The 16,439-nt window shown below is 54.9% G+C and overlaps 1 protein-coding gene across 11 annotated transcripts in view; it reads right to left on the minus strand.

The window, feature by feature from the left end:
• The window catches only part of LOC139703484 (glycogenin-2-like), a 32,285-nt gene extending 19,801 nt beyond the window's left edge, over positions 1–12,484 (minus strand). For 7 of the 11 annotated variants that reach the window (XM_071606967.1, XM_071606970.1, XM_071606969.1 and 4 more), the window contains exons 1-3: positions 12,291–12,484; positions 6,934–7,017; positions 805–946 (exon numbers count right to left, since the gene is read on the minus strand). In XM_071606967.1, the coding sequence (XP_071463068.1) occupies positions 805–946; positions 6,934–6,940 (149 nt within the window). In that variant the 5' untranslated portion in view covers positions 6,941–7,017; positions 12,291–12,484. Of the gene's footprint in view, positions 1–804; positions 947–6,933; positions 7,018–7,151; positions 7,381–7,936; positions 7,995–8,023; positions 8,171–12,290 lie in introns of those variants that run through there. The other 4 variants (XM_071606962.1, XM_071606961.1, XM_071606963.1 and 1 more) reach the window with 4 other exon arrangements.
• Positions 12,485–16,439: the final 3,955 nt, after the last annotated feature.

A 16,439-nucleotide genomic window follows, 5' to 3' on the forward strand; every position in this document is an offset into this window, starting at 1 on the left:
GAGATCCACCCAAGGAGGCCACCATTTTAAAAGACATTGGCCAACCTCGGGAGGCAAAGACCTCAAAGACTAAAGCAAAGACTGATACGGTGTGACTATTTGAGAGGGATGGAGACGTGCTCATCTCACACACGCACGCCCGCTACTCTGTCTTTGCTTAGTGATTTATAAGAGTTCTTTACATATGAAGGATGGTAGCCAAACTCTGCATTCTCCCACTTTGCATATCGATCTCTTTCTCCATCCAGCTACGATCTACCATCTAAATATCTTAAGGACGTGTACCTACCTACCTATCATCTGTCTCTCATCCATCAATTCTACGTGGTTGTCACAACCTGGGTGGGGTTGTTCCTGGTTTCAATGACCTGCCATCAACCATGATCCCAAGCTATTCGGCGGAAAATTCCAGAAAGAAACAATTGGCTGAGGCCCAGAGCAATGGAGCCACCAACCACGGACTAAGACCTGCTGAAACCAGGAGCCAACATAATAAACCTTTCGTCCAACATAATAAACCTGGATTTTCTCAGGTATTTTGCTACAGCAATGCAAACTGACTAACACTGTGGTTCTCGACCACTCCTTAGGAAAGGACCAGACTTCCAATCCTGCCTCCGCCTCAGGAGGACCCCCCTGAGTTCTAGGTGGTTCCGATGGACTGAAAAATCCACATTGGAGACAGAAATGCTCATCGGCTCCTGGGAACCAACCTGCAAGTGGGGATTGAGAGTATGTCCTGGGTCCCCTTGGACATGGTGACCTTTACTGCATCGGGGTGCATGCGGAGTCCCCAGCTCTTACCTGAGCAGGCTGGACACCTGAGGGGTGATCAACACCACCAGCTTCCTCGTCGTCTTGTGATTCCTCAAGGACAGGCCCAACACCAGGGCCCCCTGGCAGTAAATATCGTTGGTGGCCAGCGTGACGAAGGCTTGTGTGGTCACTGGGGGTAGGACAAGGACATGAGGGTTACTCTCCTGAGAGATTCCCTAAGACACTGGTTCAGAAGTAGGGCTTTAAGGTGATGAGGGATCATGAAGCTCTGACCTCATGGGTGGATTAATCCACTTGACGGATTTTGTCGTGTGGGCATCACACAATCTACTTACACCGACGAAATGGCTACGGTGTCCACACCACAAAAATCCCCTAATAACACACTTCTGAGAACACCTGGATAAAGTCCACACAACTATATTCTGAAGTCTATCAAGCGTCCCATGGATCAAAAGGATTAATCCATTTGGGGCTGGATGGATGATGGGAGGTGGGACCTAGTTAAAGGAAACTAGTTAGTAGGTGTGTGCCCTGGGCTGACCTTTTCCCCAGCCCCTTCCCTTCCCTTCCCTCCCCCTCTCTCTTCTTCCTGATTGACAGGACCTTCCCACCTCCATTCCCTTCCGCCATGTTTTTTTTCTCCCTTGGAGCCAGTTGACCATGGAGTTTACCTTTGAAGCCATGAGCCCAAGAGGATCCATTTAGCTCCTCTCAGGTCACTTAGTCACATCAGGGAAAAGCTGATAGAGACACCTTGTCTGGTGGGACCCGAGGTCCAGGGGACAGTTCTATCAATGGCCCCCGGTGCTGACCCCACAGCCTCCTTCCCAGAAGCCCTGCACCTGCAGCCCTGCCTGGCCTCCGGGCACAGTCTCCGCCACCTTCCTCACACACCTCCTGTGACCTGCAGGGGACATGCAGGCGGGAAGTCATGTCCCTGAGAGGGGCCAGGTGACCCTGACGCAGACCAGGTCCCGGGACCCAGGGGGACGAGGATCCTTCCTCCAACCCTAAAATCTGCAAGAACAGGTTCCACTGAGAACCAGGCAGCAGGGGCCAGGGTGACCCAGAGTGGCCATGGCCGTGGGGACTGGAGAGTGGGATGTCACCCTGCTGTCCGTCAAAGTCAGGAGGGGGACCTGGGCGGGGCTCTCTGGAGACTCCCTGGGACCCCAATAAAACTGGAGGGCAGGAGGGGCACGCTGTCTCTGTCCTCTCTGAGAGGTCCCCTCTGTCCCTAGAGAGTGTCACCTTGCCACATTGGCCCGCTACCAGCATTGATCTGGATATTTCCAAAGCACTGGGTTGTCCACGATGGAGCGAAGCCATCTGACGAGATGCTCGGGGGATTCTCCCAAGGAAACAGGGAAGATGAAAGGGTCTGGGTTTCCCCTCCAGCACCCCTGAGACTTTACGGGGGAAAAAACCCTAAAAGGGCTTCCCACAAAGCCAGGTGGTCACCCCAAGCCACCAGCAAGGAAAGAGACCAGCAGCCCACGTGGCTCGCACAGGTCTGTGGCTGAAAGAGCCCGGAGGAGGTTAGGACAGCAGGTGGCTTGAGCTCTGGTGGGAAGGGACCAAAGGACCCAACCGATGGACAGCCAGAGACCAGGTGTCCCCTGCAGGATGGTCACAGATGGGATCCTCAGAATCCAACACCCCCCCCCATCCCCAGGAGAAAACTCAAAGTGGAATCGACTCTAAAGAAAAGGGAAGGTCCCCGAGAGAAAGTCACCCCCACGTGGAAGAGGGAGCCCCTAATCCCTCATGCACAACGTCACCCCTCAAATTCAGACCCACCGATAAGCCCCGCCCACGGGCAGGACTGACGTGGACAGTTGCTCAGCTAACACACCCGGACGCAGAGCTGATGGGGACAGAAAGGTGCACGAGAACTTGAATCCCAAACAGGGCAGGAAGGGATGGGGGAAGGAAGGAGGGTTCCCAGAGGACCGGACGTCCCACGCGAGAGACATCCAAGGAACAAATTGGGCACACGCCTGTCATCTTAGCAGCTCAGGAGGCTAAGGAAGGAGGATGGCAAGTTGGAGGCCAGCCTCAACAACTTAGCAACCTCGCAAGACCCTGTCTCAAAATAAAATGCAAAAAAGGGCTGGGGACGTGGCTCACCCGTCCAGTGTCCCCAAGTTCAATCTCTGGGATATGAACAAGACTTTTGATCTTCCTCGGCACCGGCCTTGAAATCCTGAGTCACACGTTCTTTAACTTAAAATCCTAAACCCAGACCTTAAAGAGCCAGGCTTCTCCAAATTTCCCTCCTGTGGGACGGAGCCACTGCATGACCCAGGTCCCGCACAGAAAGGGTTGGTTTCATCTTCGAATATTTTTTTGCCAAAAGATGGGCGCGGCTCGTCCGATTAAAAAGGCGATGATCGTAAAATGAAATGGGCGCAAGGTTTAAAATGCAATGACTGTCATCTCGGGTTGGAAAATAGGGGACTTTGAAATTGAATCCCACTATGGGATGATACTCAGTTCATTTGAAAACCCATGTTTTCGGAAGCATACGTCTTCGTGTTTGTTTTCAATCACAGGCTGCACCTTGAAAGACTTAAACCCGGGCACCGTGGTGCACGCCTGTCATCCCAGCAGCTCTGGAGGCTGAGGCAGGAGGATTGCAAGTTAGAGGCCAGCCTCTGCAACTTATCGAGGCCCTGAGCAACTCAGGGAGACCCTGTCTCTAAATAAAATGCAAAATAGGGCTGGGGAGGGGGCTCAGGGGTCGAGGGCCCCTGAGTTCAATCCCTGGTACCCAAAAGAAATACACAAAAAGTTGGCGTTGATGTCCCTCTGATGCCCACCCCTTAGGCTGAGAGGAGGAAGATCCCTCCCAAAGTCCATGCTGCTAGACACACAGGGGACACAGACCCAAAGGAGGAGCCCCGTGGAGACGGAGGCAGAGACTGCAGTGAGGGGCCAGCCCAGGGCCACCTGGAGCCCAGGAGCTGGACAGGCAGGAGGAGCCCCCTGGAGCCCTGGAGGGAGCTGGACACCATGGTAAGAGGCAGGTCCTGTCCACAGCTGGACCCCAGCACCTGGGAGTGGGACCTGGTGTGGGAACAGGGTCTCTGCAGAGGTCGTCAGTGTAGGGCCCTGAGATGGGCTCCTCCTGGGTCAGGGGGCCCTCGTGCCATGGCCGTGTCCTCCCCAGAGACAGAGGAGGGGACACAGACTCAGAGGAGGAGCCCCGTGGAGACAGAGGCAGAGACTGCAGTGAGGGGCCACAATCTGTGTCCTTAGGTGCTGCAGTCCAACAGGGGACAGTAACCTGAGCCATGAACACTTTCAAAGCCACATGGACATTGATCCAGGAGGCGGCTAAGGGCTGAAAACCAGTAGAACTTACCGCAGCTCCCAACACCTGATTGGCAGACGCCAATCCAGAGACCCCCGTCCACCCAGGAACGCGGGGACACGCCGTGTGTCCGCCCCATCGTCCATTCCCACCCCAACTCCAAGACGGGTTTCAAAGCCCAGAGAAATCGGGGCCCCCCGTGCCTCACTGAGCCGAACGTCACCTGTAATTGCAAAGCCACAAAAGTCCCCAAAATAACTTTTCTCTCCAGCCTCCAACAGAAACTAGATTAAAAATAACCCGAGAGGGACGAGGCCACCCAAGGCAGACGAGTGTCCCAGCGAAGTAGACACGGGGATCGCAGGCTGGATGTGGGGTCCCACGAGAGACAGCTCTCCATGGAGCCCGGGGACGGGGTGGTGGGAAGCCGGTAAGAAGGGGACACCCAGAATTTGGCTTTGGCTTTAGTTGTTCCCCACCCCCCATCAGTGTGATCAAAGGAGCTGACAAGGAGAAGTTGATCTGGGCTCCTGGTGGCCGACTCCATGGCTCTGGCCCAAGGGGAGCAGAACAAGATGGCGGCAGGGCCTGGAGGAGGAGAGCAGCTCAGGACAGGGCACCAGGGAGCAGAGAGAGCTCTGCTCACCAGGGACAGGACAGAGACCCCAAAGGCACAGCCCAGGGACCCCCTCCTCCAGCCACCCCCCACCTGCTGCAGTCACCACCCAGGGAGTCCATCCAAGTGGATTAATCCACTATGAGTCTACACGTCTCACAACCCCATCATTTCACATCTGAACATTTCACACCTGGTCTCATGCATGAGCTTTAGGGGGACCCCTCGTATCCAAACCATAGCGTCTTTTCTCCCAAAGGTCCTTTAATTCCAGAGGGTTGCAAATAGCATTATGGACACCGTGTTCCAGCGAGGAGGAAGACGGGGTTGGGTGCCCTAACAGCAAGGGACAGGGAGGGCACGGGCGTCAGCTATCAAACCAGCAATTGATAGCTTCATACATTGGGTCTGTAGCTCCACAGGAGCACAGCAGGAAGGACCGCTGACCCTGGTGGATATTACACATTGAACCCCATCTCCCCAAAGTCCTCTGCCGCAGCCCTGGCCCCAGGACCTTGGGACGTGCCTGTGGGTGGAGACAGGTCTTTGCAGAGGGAATGGGGGTGCAGTGAGGTCCCAGGGTGGCCCTGACCCAGCAGGACTGGGGTCCTCGTAGAGGAGGAGATGAGGACACAGACGCACACAGAGGGACGCCCCGGGGGGACACAGGGAGAAGACGGCGGCTGCCAGCCCAGGGGAGAGAGAGGCCTCGGGAGGAGCCCGCCCTGCCCAGCCTGGACCTCGGACCTCCAGCCTCCAGCCTCCGGGACCAAGGGGCAATAAATGTCCTAGGACCCAAGATGGACGAAAGAACCACAGACCGGGCTTATGACTCATATTAACAGCACCCGCGAGTGGAAGAGCCCTCTGTCCGGCCTCCAACTGTCCCTCCGGACAAGAACATTCACCCGTGAAGGGAGCGCAGCCTCCCCCGGGCCCTTGGAGGCCATCTAAGCTGCAAAAGCAGCTCCACAGACTTGAATGCAGTTTGCTTTTAAGACATCGGGGTGACCAGCTTTGGGGGGCAGCACCCAGGAGCAGGCTCCAGGCCCCAGGTCAGCAAAGCAGAGTCACTCTTAAAAAATCAACTCGAGGCTCAGCCAAGAGTCTTCAACGGAGTCTGCCAAAAAGTGGTTATTTCTTGGCCTCCGCCCTGCATCCACCTTCCATCTCTCCCCCCCAAATAACACCACGGCCTTCTCCCGGGGCGTCTTCTCTGCTCAAAGGTGGTTTTTGATTCCTGCAAAGAGCTCAAAACCCCCAAAGCAGGTCCAGCAGGACATTCCGAGCCTGGTCAAGGAGTGTCCTGCGGTGGGCCGGCTGAATGCTGGCATTGTACACACCCCCAGCGGCCTCGGGGGGCGGGGGACATGTGGTGGCCACTCAGGAGAGCTCCACCGTGATTCTGGGAACAGAGGACCCTTTCTGTGGCTGCTGGGAACAGAGACTCCCAGTCCACCCCGAGAGAGAGAGACCCTGCAAAGCCCGGAGCTCGGAGAAACAGGATCGAGGTCTCTGGTCAACTGTCCCAATGTCCCCTGCCCAAGCTCAAGGGCAGGGAGACCCGGGGCCGAGCAGGCTGCAATCCCTGCAAGTTGGTCATCGAGCCCAGGCCTGCTGCCTGTTGGGGGAATCATTGGGACAAGAAAAAATAAATAAATCTGTCACCCCAGCAGAGGCTGAGTCAGGAGGATGGTGGATTCAAAGGCAGCCTCAGCCAAAGCCAGGCCCTGAGCAACTCAGGGAGACCCTGTCTCTAAATAAAATGCAAAATAGGGCTGGGGACGGGGCTCAGGGGTTAAGCACCGAGTTCGATCCCTGGTACCCCCCCAAAAAATTAAATAAAATAAATAAAACTCATGTTCTGACTCTGAACCGGCCTCCTGCATTATGGAGCCTCGATTTCTTCCCAACCCTCTCCCACGCAGTGAGACTCTCAGCTTACTATTACTCCTATGAACCCAGCTCTTCTGATCCTGTAGGTGACACTTTCACAGGAGGACAATTGTGACATCTGGAGGCCCCCCTCTGTCAGGCCATAAATCACCCCCTCCCACGGCTGCTGAGTCCCCCGCCCCCCCAGCTCCGGCCACATCAGAAGCGCTCCTCCCTCGGGCCCCAGAGACCTGGGCGCGGCAGCCAGTTGGGGACTCAGGTTGGGGGCAGTGGTCAGGGTCAACGGGGGGAGGGGGGTCTTCTGGAGCCAGCAGTGGCTACTCACCGGACATGTTGGGAGGCGCGGACGCTGCGGGCTCCCAGAAGAGCCTGAACCCTGGCGCAGTGGATGGATCCTCCTGGCTCAGGCCTGCGGAAGGAACCCTGGGTAGCAGCTCCGGCCACAGTCCCCAGACCCCAGGCCCCTGTCACCTGCGCCCACACCTCCCCAGCGCAGGGTCAGCCTCCACCCTCCACCTGGGCTCCCCACCTCCCCAAAGTCACCTGTGGCCCGGGTGGGTGCAGCCCACCCCGCGAACCTCAGCCCCTGTGCGTCCCAGGGCAGCCTCTGAACCCGGTGTGTCCAGGGCCCCACGCGGGTGTCCTCAGTCGCCTACCCGCGCCCCACACCTCCTTCCAGTGCCCGCATCCTCTGCCACCAAGGCGGACCGCGAACCGGGCTCCTGGTCCTCTCCCGCACCAACCCTGCGCCCTGAGCGCTGCACTCCCCAAGTCCTCCCACCTCGCCGGGCCTCTAGCCTCCCCCGAGCCTCCCGCGCAGGGCCTCCCGCTGCGGCGCCCCAGCACCCCCCCCCCCAGACCCTGCGCGCCATCCCTGCTCCCTCTATGTCCCCAGCGCCCGGCTCACCTCCTCCACGGGCGCCTCCCGCTGCCTCCCCAACCAGCCTCCCCTCTGCTGCCCCCAAGATGCCTGAACCCTGCAGCAGCCCTGGCCCTCCCCGGCCCGCCCAGGACCCTCGCCGCCTTCACCTCCCGCGGGCTCCTGGAGAGGCCGCGCCGCGCTCCCTCCACCCCTCCCGCGTCCCCTACGCTCTCTGGCGGCCTCCGTCCCCGGCCTCCGCTGCGCCCAGGCCACCTCCACGAACCACGCTCCTCTGCTCCCTCCACAGCTCCTGGGCGCTCGCCCCGCAGCCTGCGCCAGGGCCCGCGCCCCCTCCCCAGCCCTCTGCCCTCCCGCGCCCCCAGCTCCCGCCGCCCTCGGCAGCCTCCATCCCAGGCCTCCGCGGCTGCCCGGACTCCACGCCCCGCTCCCCCTGCAGTCCCCGCACCTCCGCGGCCCTCGGGCGGCCTGTGCCCCCGCGCCGCCCCGCAGCCCGCGCGGCACGATTGGCCTGTCGCAGGAAGCCCGGCCCCACCTCCGCGCCGCCACTCGTCTCGCCCAGCGGTGTCGCAGCCCCGGCCAGAGAGCCCTCGCGCCGCCTGTCGCCCAGCCTGGGCTGGCTGCCAAGAGACAGAAGAGGGGACCTGGCTGCGCTCCACTCCCGAGTGCCACCTCCCCTCCCCCGGGGGCCGCTCCCCGCCGCCGCAGCCAGCGGTTCCTGGCTCCCGGGTTTGGACATTTAACCTTTACTCAGCCAACCCCTAAGCAAATGTTTGCTGTGGCTTCCCCGGCGCGGGCCCCAGGCCAGCGGGCGGCTCGGCGGAGGCCAGGCTGGGAGGCCCCCTGCCCGGGAGGCGGGATTCCAGTCCCCATCTGATTGAATGCGCGCGGGAGAGAAGGGGAATAAATGAGCGAGCCCGGCTCAGCTGTTGGGTGCGTGGGTGGTTGAGCGCGTGCACACGTGGGAGGGTGGATGCCTGCGAGAGAGAGAGAGAGAGAGAGAGAGAGAGAGAGAGAGAGAGAGAGAGAGAGAGAGAAAGCGCATTCCTGAGCACACGTGAGGAGAATGGTGGAGGGAGCCCGGGACTCACCAGAGAGTAAACCCCGGCTGGGAAGGCGCCAATGATTGACAGCGTGAACGGATGCGTGCGTGAAAGACCCGCTACGCCAATGAGCGAAAGAGCTGCGTGCGTGCGTGGGGGAGCGAAGGGCCGATTGAGTTCGTGCGTGCAGGATGGAGTGAGCAGACTCACGCCTTGGTGCAGGAATAAATGCGGGCATGAGTGAATGGATACGGGGCGTGCATGCGTGGATGTGTGAATGAACCCACGCCGAGTAGGCCGCGTGCGTGCGCGAGCCAATGGAACGCAGGAACGACGCATGCGTGAGCCAACGGACTGCAAAGCGAGTGGGCGCGGGAGCAGTGAGTGTGTGGATGAGCGTGCAGATGAATGAGCCGAGCGTGTCAATCCGCGTGTTAACGCCGGCCGGCAGGATGAGCGAGTGCTCGGGAGCGTGCATGCACCAAGGAATGAACCGAATGCGTGAAGGAGCGGGAGGAGTGCGTGGGTGTCTGGGGGATGAGTGGGAGGATGATGAATGAATCCGGTCAGCACGTGCACGGACCTAAGCGGATGGGCTGGGGAATGAAGGAGGCCCTGGGAGAAGGCTGCATCAGCAGGTGGGCTGAGTGAGCCGGTGCAGGAGCGGAGAGTCGAAGGAAGAGTGAATGAGCAGGGGCCCCGATGAATGAATGCGTGCCTCAGCAGGTGAGTGGACCAAGGAATGAGCACGCGCGCATGAACAGATGAGTGGAGAGAATGGATGCGCAAGCAGATTCCGCTGAGTGACGGAATGACATGATGAATGAATGAGTGGGTGAGCGCATGAATGAGTGAGTGAGCGCTTGGATGAATGAGTAGCAAATGAATGAGCAAGTGAATGAATGAATGAGTGGGTGAATGAATGAATGAGCAAGTGAAGGAAGGAATGAGCAAGTGAAGGAAGGAATGAGCGCGTATGCGCATGAACAGATGAGTTGAAAGAATGGGTGCACAAGCAGATTCCGATGAACGAATGAGCGAATGAATGAATGCATGAACAGATGAGTTGATTGAAACAATGAATGAGCAGGGGCCTTGAATGAATGAACGTGTGCCTGATCAGGTGAGTCGAACGAATGAATGAGCACGTGCGCGCATGAACTGTTGTGCTAAATGAATCGTGTGAGCAGATTCCGCTGATGAATGAGCAGGGGAATGAATGAATGCGTGAGCAGGGGATTGAATGAATGAGTGAGCAAGTGAATGAATGAATTGAATAAGGGCGTGAATGAATGAATGAGGGCGTGAATGAATGAGTGAGCAAGTGAATGAATGAATGAGCGCGTGAATGAATGAATGAGCGCGTGAATGGATGAATGAGCAGTGAATGAATGAATGAGCGCGTGAATGGATGAATGAGCGTGTGAATGAATGAATGAGCCTGTGATTGAATGAATGAGCGTGTGAATGAACGAATGACCGCGTGAACGGATGAATGAGCAAGTGAATGAATGAATGAGCAAGTGAATGGATGAATGAGCAAGTGAATGAATGAATGAGCAAACGAACGAAGGAATGAGCATGTGTGCGCATGAACAGATGAGTTGAAAGAATGGGTACACGAGCAGATTCCGCTGAGTGACTGAATGAACAGTCAGGTTGAATGCGTGAGCCCCTATACATATGGACAGATGAGTAAAATGAATGGGTGCACGAGCCGATTCGGCTGAGCGAATAAGCGAATGAATGCATGAATGAACAGATGAGTTGAATGAAACAGTGAATGAGCAGGGGCCTTGAATGAATGAATGCGTGCCTGATCAGGTGAGTCGAACGAATGAATGAGCACGTGCGCGCATGAACTGTTGCGCTAAATGAATTGTGTGAGCAGATTCCGCTGATGAATGAGCAGGGGAATGAATGAATGCGTTAGCAGGGGAATGGATGAATGAGTAGGGGAACGAATGAGTGAGCAGGTGAATGAATGAATGAGTACGTGTGCACATGAACTGATGAGTTGTACCCAATGGGTACAGGAGCAGATTCCAATGAATGAATGAATGAATGAATGAATGAACAGGCAGGTGGAATGAATGCATGAGCACTACACACATGGACAGACTAGTGGAATTAATGGATGCACGAGCAGATCCTGCTGAGTGAATGAATGAGCAGATGAACAAATGAATGAGTGAACGGGTAGGTGAATGAATGAATGAGTGAGCAGGTGAGTTGAATGAATGAGCGCGTTTGTGCATGAACCGGTGAATTGAGTGAAAGCATGACCAGATTCCTCTGAGTGGATGAATGAATGAACAGGCAGGTGAATGAAGGCGTGAGCGCCTGCACATGTGGACAGACAAGCGGAATGAAGAGATGCACGAGCAGATCTGCGGAATGAATGAGTGCATGAGAGACTTCCGCGTGAGCAGATGAGCTGAATGCATGAATGGATGAGCAGATAACTTGAATGCATGAATGGATGGACGAGGTGAGTTGAATGAAGAACGACTGCACTGATGAGTGAAGGAGCAGGTGAGTCGAATGAATGAATGAATGAATGAGCACGCGGTTGCGTGAACAGATGGGTTGAAAGAATGCACGACCAGTTTCAGCTGAATGAATGAGTGAAGGAGCAGATGAATGAATGCCTGAAGGAGCAGCTAAGTTGACTAAGTAGATGGTGAGGGGAATGAATGAATCAGTGCCAGAATGAACAGGTGAATCAATGAATGAATCCATGAATGAGCGCATGCGCACCTGGACAAGTGATCCGAATGGGTGTTGGAGTAGGTTTCACTGAATGAATGAGCTGCTGAGTTGAATGAATGAATGGGTGGATGGATGGATAGATGTGCGCATGCGCACCTGGACAGGCGAGCTGGACGAATGGGCTCAGGAGCGGTTCCGCTGAAGGAATGCGGGCCTGAGCAGGCGGGTTGGAGGAAGTAGGAGTGAATGAGAAGGTGAGGGACGAGGTGGATGGACAGATGCAGGTGAGCATCCAGGTGAGCTGGGGGAAGGAGCAGGTGGCCTGTGGATGGGGGCGAGTAGAATACATAAAGGTGACTTCCCACCTGGCCCCCGTGGGGGTGCGGGATGCCCTCAGATGCAAACCAGCCTCCCCTGGGCCTTTTGCGTCCACCCCCACCCCCACCCAGCAGGTGGGAGCCCCTGCAGAGCCTGCAGCTGGGCTAGAGAAAGGATCCAGTGGCCCAGGAAGGGTCCCTTGAGTGACAGTGTATTTCAACCCGGGGTCACAAGACCCAAGAGGCTGGCCCTCCTGTAGGCCAGTGGGCCTGGCCGGCTCCAGGGACAGCGCATAGCCGGACCAAGCACCTTATTGCATCCAGTTGGGGGACAGGCAGAGACCCACGGGGCCAGGTGGCCCCTCACAATGTGTCCTTGAAGCCTCGGGTTACTGCGGGGACCGGGTTGATGGTTCAGGTGAAGGGCCCTTCGTGGGCGGGCCGAGGAGGGGTGCAGGTAGGTGTGGGCCTGAATCCTGTGCATGCACCCCGAGTGGAGCAGCCTCTCTGGGCTCCACACACCAGACACTAGGAACAGCGGCCCCTCCCCAACAGTCAGATCCAGAACCTTCTCCAGACATGGCCAATGGCCCTAGAGGTGACACTACACCAGCCACACTCCGGGCTGTGGGGAAACAGTGCCCAGAGGCTGGAGAGGCCTCTGGGTGGGAGGCCACCTGGCTGGATCCCTCTGCCAGGCCCGGGGGACACAGCCCGTCTCTCCACTCACCTCTGACCCCCCAGAGCTCCTTGGACTTTGTCTTCAGGTGTCTTTGCTGGGAACATGGAAGCTGGATGTGTCCATCTCACTCAAGGTCAGCCCGGGAGGGAAATGGAAGGCGGGAAACTGGACAGAGGTTGGAGGTGCTGGGTCTGCAACACAAGCTTCTGTCCATGTGCTGCCGTCCCCTGCCCCACAGTCACTCTTGGGTCCCACAGTCACTCTTGGGTTTCCTCTCCAAGCAGAGCAAAAGCCTCTTTCGAAATGACACTGTGCCCAGTCAGCAGGGGACAGGCAGCCCCCTCGCTCCCGGGTGAAAGGGCAGGTGCGCGTTTAGACCAGGGAGAGAGGGTTCCCAAGAGAAGGCGCTGGCCAACGGCCACACTGAGCGGGCGCTTTCCCAGGGAGCCCCTGGAGACATGTCCTCAAGATGTCCTCACCACGGAGAGGGTGACGTCACTGGAGAATCCAGGGGACCCTGATCTAACATCAAATGCAAGCTGAGAAGACAGATGACAAATTGAAAAGCCATTTTAAAAAAAGGGACAACCTATTTGATTGACACTATGAGTTTGCCACCCGGAAGAAAAGAAGAAAAAAAAGGAGAGGAAGTGTTTGTGACAAATATGCAAATTTCTGTGTGTCAGAGTCGCCACTTTGTATCAATCGTTCATATGTCGATAAAAGTTGTTCCTTAGCAATTGTTGATCTTTAAAATATTTTTTTCCTGGGGATTAAACCCCCTTGAGCCCCCTCCCCAGCCCTATTTTGCATTTTATTTAGAGACAGGGTCTCCCTGAGTTGCTTAGGGCCTCGCTTTGGCTGAGGCTGGCTTTGAACTCACGATCCTCCTGCCTCAGCCTCCACAGCCGCTGGGATGTCAGGTGCGGGCAATCACACCCTGAACTTTTTTTTTCTTGCTGTTTGCCTGGGCAAAATCGTGACCTGGATTGGTCTTCAGCATGTAAAAGGTTTATCTCTGCAAACAAGCAGAATACAGCGTGCTTTGACTACTGTTGGGGTATTTCGATGATAAAAACGTTTTTCAAAAAAGGAAGATCCAATTCTCCCTCTTTGGGATGTCGAATGCTCGACTGGGGGGCGGGGGTACCCGGTGTGTTCTCTGATTGACAAGCTCAGAAAGACCGCAGGCTGCCCATGAATGTGGGGAAAAGAGCGGTGGGAATGCAAATTAAATCTAGGCTGAAAAACCTCATCTCACGCGGGTCAGAATGGTGCTCGTCAAGAACATCTGTGATAATGGACGGCGGAGAGCGTGGGGGCAGAAAAGAACTCTTTACACGGTTGGTGGGGCTGTAAATTCCCACAACTACTACGCAACTCGGTAGGGGGGTTCCTCAAAAGGCCAGCTTCATCTATCCTGAAGCATGAAAGTCATCTCACGGCAATGATCCACGCACACCCTGGTTCAGAGCAGCACAGTTCACAGCAGCCAAACTACGGAGCCAGCCTGGGGATCCATCAGTGGATGAACGGATAAAGAAAATGTGATATATAATGGAATATTACTCAGCCACGAAGAATGACATTTGCAGGAAGAGGAGGAAAGGGAAGAAATGGGGCAGAACTGGGCTGTAATTTTAAGCAAATTATGTTATATGCGTAGCCCACAGTGAAACACGCTGTTCTGCTTAATTAATATACACCAGTAAAAAAAAAAAAAAAGTATTTTAATAATTTAAAATGATTCTTCAAGTATATGATCTTAATAATTTAGAAATGATTTTAAAATGTTATCATTTTAATAATTTTTATTGTGTTTAGTATCATGTTTTTAGAAATCTTTACACGATTTTTAGGATTTTATAAGAGTTTTAGGCTTCAAAAAACGGAGGCGACTTGCCATTGGCCAGACCGAGTCACATGGTCATGCCTGACTGCAAGGGATTCTGGGAAATGTAGTTCTTCTGTGAGCCCAGGAACCGGGCCCCATTGGTCAAGTTTAGCGGATTTAAAACTATTGGGAAGGAAAAACTGGGCCAAACAGCTTGGATTCTCCACTCTCCAGAGCCATAGTTTTCCTCTGCGGTTTTGATTTCATGGTGTAGAGTTTCCAGTCATTTCTAAGAAATTCCCAACGTGTTTATTTTTTTTTGGAATGGGGTAATTAAGACTCAGAGAGGTTGTGAAACTTATAAAAGTTTGCACAGCTTCAAGAAACCTCCTTGTCGTCCTCCTCCTCCTCTTCCTCCTCCCTCTCTGCTCCCTGGTGCCCTGTCCTGAGCTGCTCTCCTCCAGGCCCTTCCGCCGTTTTGTTCTGCCTCCCCTTGGGCCAGAGCCATGGAGTCGGCCAACCGTGGACAGAACGTCGGACACCATGAGCCTCAGATAAACTCTTCCTCCTCTAACAAGCTGTTTTTTTCACGTCTTTTGGTGACAGTGATGAAAAAGGTCACTCAAACCCCCCAATCCCGGATTGAGCCCCTGAAACAGTGAGTCGCAAAGAAATCCTTGTGATAAGTTGACTTACCTCGGGTGTTTTGTCACAGTAACGGAGATCTAACATATATCCCAATATCTTCACCCTCTTGTCCTGGGGCGGGGTTTGATCTTGTCACGGTCTGACCCTATTTTATATGTTCTTAAGTCCTTGATCCTCAACCCAGAAAGGGATTCATTAAAGTGAAACTTAACACAGGGCAACAGTCAAAGCCAAGAGTTTCCTTTTGTATTTATTTATTTGTCGATTGGAGAGTTGGAGGACATGCTGAGGTTCACACTCAGGGCCCGGAGCCTGCAAAGTGCCCGCCCTGTCCCTGGGCTACCCCCAGCGCCCACTCTTATGTGAAGGAATTAAAAGTGGTTTAGGACAGTCATGGAAATGGGCAGCTGTCCATCAAAAATGTTTAGATTCTACCTCAGTGTGCGGGTAGGAATCTCAGGGTGGTTGGTTTTTTTTTTTTTTTTGGTACCAGGGATTGAACTCAGGGGCTCTTGACCCCTGAGGCCCGTCCCCAGCCCTATTTTGTATTTTATTTAGAGACAGGGTCTCCCTGAGACTCTTGGGTGGCTCACGCCTGTCATCCCAGCTGTTGGGGAGGCTGAGGCAGGAGGATCGCGAGTTCAAAGTCAGCCTCCGCCAAAGGAGGCCCTAAGCAACTCAGGGAGACCCTGTCTCTCAATCAAATGCAAAATAGGGCTGGGGACGGGGCTCAGGGGTCGGGTGTCCCTGAGTTCAATCCCTGGTACCAAAAAAAGAAAAAATGAGGAACCTGATTCCGAGCCACCAGGATTGCAAGTTTTGTGTCCTTTTTCAAATCGAGGCTATTTCACTCATCTCTCTGGAGACCGGATGACAAGGTGAACCCAAAGTGTCAGTGTTGGGGACTTGGGGGGGGGGGGTCTTCTGTACGAGTTCCAGCCTGTCATTACTTCCAGAAACTTTGGTTCTGATATTTGGGTCAAAGTGTAAAAACTTACGTCATTACAAACCACTCCTGAATCAAACTGGATCCGAAGGCCATTTTTTTCCCCTGTCCCTCAAAGTGTCCCTAAAAATAGAGCAAATGGCTCAGACACTCTTTAGATGTTGAAGGATCTAGGAGGTTTCCCCTCCGTGAATAGACAAAGGTATAAACCAAAGGCGGAGGCTGAGGCAGGAGGATGGCAAGTTGGAGGCCAGCCTCCACCACTCAGTGAGGCCCTAAGCAACTTATCGAGACTCTGTCTCAAAATTTTAATTTTTTTTTTTTTTTTTTTTTTTTTGAAAAAAAAGGCTGGCAACAAAGCTCAGTGGTAAAGCACCCCTGGATTGCATTCCCAGTACAAAAAAAAAAAAGAAAGAATTTTCTAGAAAAAAAGTCTTGCAAGGCCCATTTCCACGAAGTGGATTTTAACATCCGTGACTTTACATTTTAAAACCTCAAATTCCATTTGGAGGGGACAGACAGGGGACCGAGAGCCCTGGGAATCCCTCCTGCCCCTTGCAGGGGGCGAAGGGTCAGTGTCACTAATTATGGCCGCAGCCGAGCAGGGGCTGCAGGTCCAGCCTCCATGCCCGAGACCCATCTGCTCCCTGGCCTCCGCAGCCGGGCTCAGCCTCCGTGGAGGCCCCCTGCTCTGCCCCGTGAAGGCAGGAGCTGCCGGGTGGAGGCCACAGGTAGAGAATCCTTCTGGAGGCAGCTGGCCTCCTTCCGC

Source organism: Marmota flaviventris, chromosome Y (assembly GCF_047511675.1).
Source record: "Marmota flaviventris isolate mMarFla1 chromosome Y, mMarFla1.hap1, whole genome shotgun sequence".
Classification (NCBI taxonomy): Eukaryota; Metazoa; Chordata; class Mammalia; order Rodentia; family Sciuridae; genus Marmota; species Marmota flaviventris.